The sequence below is a fragment of the Castanea sativa genome, chromosome 12 (genome assembly GCF_040712315.1).
Source record: "Castanea sativa cultivar Marrone di Chiusa Pesio chromosome 12, ASM4071231v1".
In the NCBI taxonomy this organism is placed as follows: domain Eukaryota; kingdom Viridiplantae; phylum Streptophyta; class Magnoliopsida; order Fagales; family Fagaceae; genus Castanea; species Castanea sativa.
The window spans coordinates 27,973,596-27,985,526 of record NC_134024.1 but is presented as its reverse complement, the minus strand read 5'-3'; the positions used below and the strand labels follow the sequence as shown (position 1 = coordinate 27,985,526).

The following is an 11,931-nucleotide window of genomic DNA, read 5'->3' as shown; positions in this document are numbered from 1 at the left end:
GCTTTTAACTCCTCAAATTATTTTACCACCTTACTCTATAAAACAGCCAACATCAATTGTTTTATTTTAACATTCAACACATTAAAATAATATAAACAATACAATAAAATATAATATCCAACACAATAAACTTTAGCTACATCCAACACAACCACAGCCACAACCATAGCCACCACCACCACCACCCACAACCACAACACCTAACCATCACAATCCCTCCAAATTACAATCCACCAAACCCAACAAAAATAACCACCCAAAACCACCATCACCACCACCCACATGAGCACAACCCCTACAAATTAGAACCCCTACCACCCAAAATCAAATTTCAAACCCACCAAAACCCATTGTGAGACCCATGAGATGAGCCACCTATGAACCACAAAGTCGACCCACAACATTGACCCATGACTACAACCTGTGCCACCACCACAACAGAGATGCTGAAGTGAAAAAGAAAGGCAAGAGAGGAGGAGAAGAAAAAAAGAAGAAGAAGGAAGGGAGAGACACAGAGATGCTGAAGAGAAAAAGAAAGCCAAGATAGGAGGATGAGAAGAAGAGGGAGAGAAAAAAGGGTGAGAGACGAAGTAACAGAGATGATGAAGAGAAAAAGAAAGAAAGAGGAGTGACAGAGACGGTAAAAGAAAGAGAAAAAAAAACATTTTAAAGAAAATATGAGACAGAATGATATAAAATTTTATTGTTTTTTATAACTTTGGAGCTACAGTAAAGTGTCATCTTTGACACTTTACTATAGCTTGGTTGCTAAAAATTATAGCAATAGCACCATTGATGTAGCCTTATTTTGTGGTGCGGTTTGTCAAAAAATAACAATTTGGTAATATAAGAGTTTTTTTTTTTTGAAAAAAAGTAATATAAGAGCTTTGATGTGAATGCTCTAACAAAAAATAATTCTTTATACAACAACACAATATATGTTGAAGGGAAAAACTTAAGTACAGTATGTTAGATTCTCCACTAAAATTGTTTCACATGTTTAATTTACCCACGTAAATCCAAAAAGTGTCAAAGTCATTTAACGGCAAATTGCCATCTCCATGCAAGTTGCGTAGAGCCCGAAACCCTTGTGCTTGAATCTCAAGACCTTAATTCACAGCCAACAAGACCAGCAAGACCACCAACACATGACCATCGAAATACAACTCCTTTGTCATTTCATCCCATCACCCAAACATAGCAACCCATGGCCACCAAAGCAACCGCCATTGATTTGATGTCCCCTCACCCAAACCCTGCAACCAAAGGCTGACAGTGCTATCTAGGATGTGGAAACGGTCTTTTAGGGGTTGTTGGAGGGAGTCTAACGAGGCTTTAGAGGTAGAGGTGATGCCGATGGGACTGTTGGCGACCACTTTTGCAAAGGCCAACGACTTTATCAGTGATATTGGAGTGGGCTATAGTTGTGGTGGGAGTTGAGGAATTTGTAGGTAGTTAAGTTGGGGTGAGTTTGGGTCTATGACAATCCGATTGGAAAGGAGGTTTGGGTTTCTGAAGTTGTTTTTGTTTCTTTGCCAATTTGCTACCATCATTGTTAATAACTTTGACTCTTCACAAAACATTTGCAACAAATTTAGGTAGTAACTTGTTATTGGTTCTAATTTGAATTTACCACTGAAATTATTTTTTAAACACAAGTAAGACCCAATAACAACTTGCCACCTATGATTTGTTTTGAAAGTATTGTAAAAATATTGTGTATATATTTCTAAGTTTACATAAGTTTTGCCCTAAGAAGGAAATGTAAATGCTAATGTGTACTTAAAAGATAGTCAATCAAGCTACGGATCTACAATAGTTTTTTTTTTTAAATTACTTTTTGCCTTTTAGTTTCCCTTTAGTTACACAATAAAGTTAAGGCCTTTGTTCAAATTTTGTTTTTGGTTGTAGAAAATAATACGTGGGTTACATATATGGATAAAATATGTGGGTTATATTTGGTGGCTCATATAGTGTGACGGTGGTTGGTGAATTTGAGAGAGACGGTTGAATTGGTTTGTATTTGTAAAAGAGTGAGGTGGTGGTTGGCTTGGATTTGAAAATTGGGTAGGCAGTAGTGCAGACTACTTGATGGCAATTGGCCTTGACCAGATATGTTGATAATATTGGTGACGGTGGTGGTGGTGGTGGAGATGGACTGAGTTTTTATTTATTATTTATCTTAGGTAATGGAAATTAGGAAAAGTATAATGGTGGGAGTTAGTTAAAAAGGTGAACATGCGACAAATTTTTATTAGCAAAGGATGGAGTAATAAAAGAAAAACGAGATTGAGGATTTAGATTCCATTTAAAGACTGATATCAAACTAAAATGCAAGTAAGATGATTGGATTACCTTGTACATTTAATGTGGTTTTTCTAAATTGTAGTTCTTTTTAATTTTTATAATTGATTTCCCCTTGGAAATACTCAAAAGTCAAAATGGTCTAGCTCCTAATTATTAAGGCTTATAGGTAACGATCTTTGAGTATTGTTATTCAAGATGATTTGAAAATTGTGGTTTAAAAAGTGTTGTAAAAACATGTGTTTAATGTATTAATAATGTAAATAATATGTTTGGTACCATATCTCAAACAACATATATATATTTTTTATACAAGATATAATTTCTACTCTAATCTAATCTAAGTGTATATATGTGTGAAGCTTCCTCCTGGAGACTTGAACCTCGGTCCTTACCCCCCACACCCGTCAAACAACATATTTTAAAATGTGATAAAACATAATTGTGTGTTTAGCAATTGTGTGTTTTTTTTAAGTATTATTTTTTTGACATAAACAGTAAAATAAATATTTATTTATTGTCAAAGACTGTAGCTCTCTCTGCTTCCTCTTTGTCTAAGAGAACATCCCTGCTCATCCCATCTCCCTCTTTGCTCTTCTAAACTTATCACAACTAATCAAATTAACACAACCCACAACTAAGCTACAAAGGAAGAGAAATTTCAATCATAGCCCCTAAAAAAGAAAAAAAAAAGAAAAGAAAAGAGAGTGAAAGAGGAATAAATTGTAAATTGGACACCATGGATACCAAGACTGAAACATTGCCTTATCCAATGCCTTGAGTTATGGTGCTGATGCATTGTGAGGGAGAGAGGACTGAGCTGATAGATTAAGGGTGGTTGGGTTTGGAGTTATAGGTCTGCTGTTGCTGGTTTCAACGCGTTGAAGAAGAGGGGTGAGAAAGAAAAGAGAGATGGAGGTCTGATGAGAAAAAGAGAAGAGAAAGACACTGTTTTGTCACATCAACGTGGGATTTTTTTTGAAAATAACTATAAAATTCAAACTATTTTGTTAGTTGACAACGTTTCTAAACTATTTAGGAAACTAGCAACTCGTGTCTATTAGACTCGAGTTCCTGTAGCAAATTGAGTTTAAGAGACTTGATTTCTGTGTGCTAGCGGACCTGTCGTGGATTAAAAAAATTCACGTGGAAATCGACTCTTTAAGACTCGATTTTCGTCATCTTCTTCCTTCATTTTGTATTTAAGATCTAGAATCTATCTCTTCCAATTCCCTTATTAGAGCCTTTGAGTTTTCAAAAAATAAAAACCAAAATAGAAAACACACAAAACTTGGTTTGTTTCATTTTCTTTGGTTTTCCAAACAGAGAGTGAATAAAAAAAGGTACCTGGACTTGAGCGTTGTAGTTGGAACGATTGGACGAGAGCTCCTGAAATAGAAATAGAATCTCCTCCATTATTGAAGCCCATTGATCCATATTAGTGCCACAACTAGAAGTGGGTAAAAGAGGGACTGAGGAAGACCCACAACTATGCGTAGCACTTGGAGTCGGCAATTGAAAAATCATGATTTTGTGTGGGTTTGTGTTTTCTGGTATTTTTTGCTGTGGGTAATGTTTTCAATTTTGCTGTGGGTTGTGTTTTCAGATTGTTGGGTTGAGGGAACTCGAGTTCCACGTGGATTTTTTAACCCACCTTAGCTATACACCTCAGAAATCGAGTCTTTGAGGCTCGATTTGCTATAGTAAATCAACTTTCATAGATTCGAGTTGTTAGTTTTTTAAATAGTTTGGAAATATTACTGATTAATAAAATAGTTTGGCTTTTATAATTATTTAAAAAAAAAAAATCCCATCAACGTGGGTTCCATGGATTACGAAATATTTACAGTAGTCCTATTATTTTAGCATTGTTTGAAACGCGAAAACACGCATTTTTTGAACAACATAGGCTTGGTTTGGATACAACATTTTTTTTTCCTGTGCATGGGTTTCAACAGGGACAAGATTATTGTTCATCCACTATGCGGTACGGTTCATGCACGGTGCGGTTACTATTCATGCACTTTTCAGCTACTTTTTCATTAAAAATAGGTCCCACAACACTATTTATATATTTAAAAATTATTTTACTATAATATTTTCAGTTTTCAATTTTCAACTATATCTAAACGGACTCATAACTTAAGAAAAAGAAAAAAACCCTACCAAACAGGTTGTAATACATTGAAGATATAAAAGTCAGCTAGGGTTGATTTTGACGCACACAACCTATGAAACAAGATGTGTCGGCAAATCAAAGTCAATGCCCAATAGAATAAAGAAACACCATGTTGGAAGTCATATTTTCCTTGTACGTCTTATTAAAGATTAAGGAGATGATAATGGATGATTTTATTCAATGAAAGATCATTTTCAAGCATAACTTTGATGAGAGATGCTTAATTCTTCATTAAAATATTTTGTAGCATTATCTATCAAGCATTTTAATTTGATAATTATATATATATATATATATAATAATTATAAAATAATGGCTAACATATGACCACAGAGACCTGCCAGTGACCACAGAGATCCAGTTCCAATTTCCAGTTTCCTTCGTTCATCCGAACAAGAAAAAAAAAAAAATTTCCTTTCCCGTTGAATGTCTCTGCTTCACATATTGACTCTGCTCTGAATTTCACTCCTCTCGACCCCCCCCCCCCTAAAAAAAAAAAAAAGGTGTCGTTTATTAGAGTGGAGATTTGCTGCTGCGCCTCTTTGTTGTCTCCTTGGCACCTCTTTTTACCCTGTAGTCAATATCATTGAAGAACCACCGAGTAGTCATTAGCCAAGCCAGGTATACACTACTGTACTGACACTTCCCTCATCTCACTTGGTTTCCAAAATTCCAATAGTTTGTCTTTGTTTGTTTGTTTGTTTTTTTGTTTGTTTGTTTGTTTTGTTTTGTTTTTTTTTTTTTTTTTTGGGTTTCTTTTTTGGGAGGGGTAGATTGTCTTCTAAAACTCATGGTACTAAGTTTTGATTGCGTATATAAAATGATAGGGACTTTTGTGTTTGGGTGAAGAATTTGGAAAATTCACAGAAATTCACAAAGGATGGGGATTTACTTTACATCCATTTTATTTAAAATCCTATCATTTATCATTTCTTGGTTTGGATATAAAATATACGCACAAAGAAATTCCAACCATCCCCTCTATTTTGGTCCTACTTCCACCTATCCCTTACTGATAGAAACCAAATTTTAGTACTTTTTTCTCCTGCGAAAAAGAACCAAAGATATTAAGCCCTTTTAGGCTTTTAGCCAAATAAAATTGCTCATAAGCCCTTAAACCATAGCCCCAAAAACACAAAAATTAATTTGATTATCTAGCTCATATGGCTAGTAATCCTATTCAAATACAAAATAAAAACAAAAATATAATTTTAACCCGAGAAAAAAAAAAAAAAAATCTCTTATCAAGGGTGGCTCAAGGCCTAGGCCTCCAATTTTTCGAAGATTTCACCCTAAAAAAAAGGCCCCGATTTGTTATAAAAGGGCCAAAATTGCATAATAATGTTAGACACAATATATATGAGTTAGGTAACAAAAGTTAATAGAAGGACTAATAATACTCGTTTTTTAAACTTGAAAGGCCAATTGTGCGCTTTCAAAACTTGAGGGACCAAAAATGCTTGATAGATAAACTTCAAAGACCAACAATATAGTTTCGCTTAAAACTAACAAACTGATGTGATAGTTCATGTAATTGGTGGAATTCAACTATCTAATAAATGAATGATTGAAATGTGTTTCAGTGATTGGGGACATATCAATTTGTAAGGTCTTTTTTTTTTTTTTTTTTTTTTTTTTGAGAAACATTAATTTGCAAGTTATATGTAGTAAAAGTTGTTATATCTCTACTCTCTAGCATTACTCTTTAGTAAAAATTGTACTACCTCTAGTATCATTCTTACTCACATACGAAGAAACATTAAATCTAGAAAAAAAAAAGTTTCATTCTAGTCCAAATTTTAGGTAAATCCGTAAATGTGGTAATTGAAATTATGTGCACTAAATTTTGATATATGGGCCAAATTAGAGGGGGTAATATGTTTCTTTCATTCTTCCCCTCTCCCTTTTGCATTCTAGATTTTATTTTTTCAAAGGAAAAAGAAATCATATATCAATACTACTTGTTTGACTCTATGTGCCCCATCTGCACTTAACGTACATATTTTTGAGTTCACTAAAAAAAAACCGTACATACTTTTAGAAATCAGAATTTAGAGGATATTGTATTGACAGGAAGTTCAAATATGGGACTAAAATGCATTCTTCCGTCATAATTTATTTTTATTTTGTACATGGACAAAATATTTGATGTCCCTATCGGTATATATTATGCAGGGACTTGCCAATGGAAATGTTAGGCTCAATTCTTGAACTTGGAAAAATGATAATGGCTCCTATTAGGGAATATTACAATTATAATAGAGGATTTGGTGAAAATCTGAAGAATCTCAAGAGGAAACGGAAAGAATTAGAATGTGGGAGGTTGGATGTAGAATCAAGATTGGGGGCAGAACTTTTTCCAGGAAAGAGACCAAAGCAAGTAGTTCAACTTTGGCTCCAAAATGTAGAAACAATTGATGGGGAAATAGAAAAAATTGAACAAGAAGCTAGCACAATGAAGTATTCTCGTGTGCACATAGGAAAACTTGCTTGCAAGAAGATACAAGAAGTGGAGGAATTGATTGATCAAAGAGGTGGGTTTGTTGATAGTTTGGTAGTTGATCCACCTGTAAGCCGTGGAGATGTATTGCCAACTACAATATTAGTGGGAGAGAGTACAGCCAAAAGAACAATGGAAAATATTTGGGAACACTTATTAGGTGAAGATATTAGAAAGATCGGTGTTTATGGTATGGGAGGAATTGGTAAAACAACCATCATGAAACAAATCAATAATTGTCTATTAAAAGAAACGGACAAGTTCAATTATATCATTTGGGTTACTGTGTCAAAGGCATTCAATGTTATCAACATACAAAATGAAATTGCACGCAAGTTGAATTTAGATCTCTCTGAGTTCAAGGATGAAACAACAAGGGCAGGAAAGTTGAACTTAGCATTGGAAAATAGGGATAGGTTTGTCCTAATCCTAGATGATTTGTGGGAAGCATTTCGTCTTGAGGATGTAGGGATCCCAGAACCTACTTCAGAAAATGGATGCAAATTAGTATTGACAACTCGAGATGTTGAAGTTTGTAACAAAATGAGTTGTGAGAATATTAAAATGGAGCTTCTTTCGGAAGAAGAGTCATGGAATTTGTTTTTGGATACGGTAGGTTATGATATTTTGCATACCCCCAATTTTGAAGCAATTGTGAAAGAGGTTGTTAAAGAATGTAACTGTTTGCCTCTTGCAATCATCACGATAGCAGGAAGTTTAAAAAATGTTGTTCATGCTTCAGAGTGGAGGAATGCGTTGGAAGAGTTGAGGACATCGATAAAGGGGCCTAATAATATAGATAGTGCAATATTTGAGAGGCTTCAATTTAGTTATAAACGCTTAAAAGATGAGAAACTTCAACATTGTCTTTTGTATTGTGCACTATACCCAGAAGACTACAAGATTGATAGATACGAGTTGATACAACATTTGATTGATGAGGGAGTAATAGAAAGAATGAAGAGCAGGCAAGTAGAGATTGATAAAGGTCATACCATGTTGAATAAACTTATAAATGCTTGCTTGTTAGAAGGTGGGTCCTACAATATCTTTTCTAATACTGTGTATTTTGTGAAGATGCATGATCTAATAAGAGACATGGCCCTTCAGATTGCTGGTCCTAAGTTCATTGTCGAAGCTTGGAAGGGATTACAAGATTTTCCAGATGAAGAAAAATGGGGAAAAGATCTTGTAAAGGTTTCTTTGATGGACAACTATATATCAAAAGTTCCTTATATATCACAAAGGTGTCCTAAACTTTCAACCTTGCTGCTACAAAATAATTTCTTTTTGAGAAGTATCCCAGATTCTTTTTTTGTGCATTTTCATGGACTTAATGTTCTTGATTTATCTAAAACTAGCATTGTGTCTTTGCCGAATTCAGTTTCTGATTTGGAGAATCTTACTGCATTAAGGCTTAAGTGGTGTAAAAATTTAAAGCATGTGCCTTCATTAGCAAAACTTACAGCATTAAGGAGGTTGGATCTTACAGGATCAGGAATTGAAGAAATACCTCATGGTTTGGAAATGTTGGTCAATTTGAGATTTCTTTGTCTTGATGATGCACGCTATCTAAAGAAGTTTCCACCAGGGATTTTACCCAAAATGTCTCAACTCCAGTACCTCAACTTTGATTGGTTCTCAAAAACTTTAAAAGTGAATGGAGAGGAGGTTGTAAGCTTGAAGAAATTAGAGCATTTTGAAGGCCAATTTTATGGCATAAACGACTTCAATACATATGTAAGATCCTTGGAGGAGGGAGGACCGAGCCATTATGCATTGTTCGTGGGAGAAGTAAGGACAGGCGACCTTTTTGGAAAATGGATGGTCGAGGGAAAAACTGTAATCTTAAACGATTGCAATATAAGTCTGCTCCCGAAAGACATTCAAACTCTAAGAATTAATAAATGTCACAATTTAAGAAGTTCATGCAATGCTCCATCTTTGAAATACGCAAGAGAACTGAAGTCTATTTATATTTGGGAATGTGAAGAAATAAATGACATTCTTTCTAATTCTTACATCTTTCCTCTTCAGAGCCTCGAGGTTGTAGAACTTCAACATTTGAATAACTTACAAGTACTGTTTAAGGAAGAGAGAGTTGCATCAATACCGGTGGTCCAACCTGGGACCTTTTCCCATCTCAAAATATTTACATTATCTGAATGTCCAAATATAAGGAAGCTCTTCATGCCTGCGCTACTGTTAAACCTTGGCAACTTGGAAGAGATTAGTGTTGCATGCTGTGAGAAATTAGAGGAAATAGTAGCTTCAGCATCTGATGGAGTTGAAGAAAAAGCAAAAGAAATAGAGGAAGGAGTGGACATATCCATATTCCCCCGATTGAGGAAATTGTTATTATGGTTTCTACCAGAACTGAAGACCATCTGCAGTAGCAATAATGTAATAGTTGGTGATTATCTGGAAGAAATTTCGATAAAAAAGTGTCCGAAGCTTAAGAAATTACCTCTTTCTCTGCGCCTTATTAATGGACAGCTATCTCCTCTCCCTTCTTTAAGATACATTGAAACAGAGGAAGAATGGTGGAAATTGCTGGAATGGGACCATCATGATATGAAGAATGTCCTTCAACCCTTCTGTCGACCGTCAGTTATATTTAAGAATATCCAAATGGGTATGAATCTTTCTTCACCTTTTTCTTTTAAGCTTCCTTGAATTATTCTTCCTATAAAATTGATTTTACAATTGGTTTGTTTTTGATGTTTTGGTTTGATAAGCCAAAGCTGACTCATGAAATGATTTTGTGGCTGATCCCTTGTTCCTTTGGTTTAATTGCTTATTATTTGACTTTGTGTTGTGTTATCAACTTGAGTTCCTTCTTGACTTGGGATGCTCTTTATTTTCAGAGACTAGTTCTGAAAGCTGCTGTCGATTTTTGCCAGAAAGTTGAGGTGGATGTGGCAGAAGCGCTTGGAATACATTGCACTGTTAAAAACAGTGCAATATAGGAAGGTTTCGAGCCCCTCAGGAATTCAAACTCTAAGCCTAAATGGCAGATAGCAACTACTCTGCAGGATATTTCGGTTTTGATGATGTAATTTTTGATTGGGTGCCTAGGAATGCTAATGAATCAGAGCCCATGTTCTAGTTCAGTGGGTGACAAAGAACTCCTTTGTCTTTGTGGATGTTATATAAAACCCATTTTAAATACCATTCACTTTGGGCTGATTTCTTATTGCAAAGTTACATCCGACCAATGAGTTCCTTTTTTAGTTATATATATATATATATATATATATATATATATTTTTTTTTTTTCACTTCTTATTATTTATTAGTACAACAAAAAAAACTCAATAAAAAGTAATATTTCATACCTAAATCTAAAAAAAATGGAGAAAAATGTACTGGATTACCGGTGCCAGTTTTGACAATCTGATGATTGATTTTTTTTTTTCTCTCTATGTTCTTGCGATTCCGATGGTCTAAGTTTGGCCAGGAACGGACTGTGGTCTATCTCTGCATTGCAAGTTTTTTTTTTTCCCCTTTTTATCTCTGTATCGCAAGGTTTTTATTTTTATTTTTTTGGGAGTATTGCAAGCCTTTTAATTGTATTTTAATTGGTTAGTTTTTTATTTTTTATGTTTTTTTAATGCTGAGAAACTATTAAACGGTGTTTTAACAACGTAAAATAGTATAATTTATCGTTTTTTAATGGTAAATGTGGCTGAAAGTTACATTTTTTCCTATGTGGCAGCATGACTCTTATGGTAGGAAAATACTTCTGCTGTTATATATAGATATTAGATTAGATTAACCTATTACAACATTAAAAGTAACTAATCAATAAGATGGTATCCTATGAGACAATCTCAAGAGACAAATTTCTCATAAAGCTTGAAATTCACACATATTGGGAGAGGCTGATCTAAAGAGACACTATTTCAACTCAAAAAAACGAGTGTAACCATGTATGTATAACATGATGTGTAGCAAACTATAAGAGTTTTATAACTTAACTATACTTGCATCAATCGGAACGTCCTCATAATGTAAATATCTAATTATTAAAAATAGGTAATTGTAAGTGCACAATTGCACCTGACCCCAAGAACAGTTATGGGCTCAGGCCCAATGAGCCTTAAACAATACGAATTTGTAGAGTGTGGGCTTGAAACCCAGGTTAGAAGTGTTTGAGGATTAAATGACAAGCTAAAGATTGCAAATACTTGAAAACAACAAGGAATATTGTAAATCAGCCTCCTCGGACGTAAGCCGAGAGTTGTTCTTATATTATCTCTTTCTCTTTTTTCCTTTCCTCTTAGATTACAAAAAAGTCCGTCCTCATTCCTGTTCCAGGTCTCTCCTTAAATACCCCTCCTTTTGATACTTTGTACACGTGTTGCCCCATCTCCCCCTTAGCCTAGACATTTCTTTTCTCAGTGCTTTTGAATAGTAACCAGAAGTTTCCCTTCCACTGTTCAGGTGTCACTTCCCCATCAATGCGGCCAGGGTGGTAGGTGCAGGGTCTTTAATGTGGAGGTGGCAGCCTTTATCTTTGATATTTCTCCAACATCGGTGCTTCTAGGACATTCAAGGGTTCATCCCCTTTAACCATTGGTCTTGACCGTGTCATTCCCTAACCTTTACCATGAAGTCCCGGGTTTTTCGGTGTCAGTCCGAGGGGAAAATCACCTCGGCTGGATCCTCGGACCCTCGGCGCATGGGCCGACCCGAAGTACTAACAAGTCCTAAACCCAAGAGCAGGTCGGCCTTCCTTAGCATAGCCCAACGGCCCATATTCCCATCATGGTCTTTTTACTCCCCACAGTAATTATAGGTATACGCTACACTATTAATGTAAATCTTACATTTTAGATTAAATATATGCGTATAATATTATGACTAAGTGATTTTTAAGTCCTCATAAATATTTATGAGATCTTTTGCTAGCATTTTGGGGCTGCCTCAAGGAAGTTCTCTTTAT

At 35.0% G+C, this 11,931-nt stretch overlaps 1 protein-coding gene across 1 annotated transcript; it reads left to right on the top strand.

Moving 5' to 3' along the window:
• Positions 1-4,828: 4,828 nt before the first annotated feature.
• On the top strand, positions 4,829-10,186 carry LOC142618684 (putative disease resistance protein At4g27220). The gene is made up of 3 exons (XM_075791671.1): positions 4,829-5,104; positions 6,659-9,618; positions 9,851-10,186. The coding sequence occupies exons 2-3, from the start codon at positions 6,669-6,671 to the stop codon at positions 9,892-9,894; spliced, it is 2,994 nt and encodes a 997-aa protein (XP_075647786.1). The 5' UTR covers positions 4,829-5,104; positions 6,659-6,668; the 3' UTR covers positions 9,895-10,186.
• Positions 10,187-11,931: the final 1,745 nt, after the last annotated feature.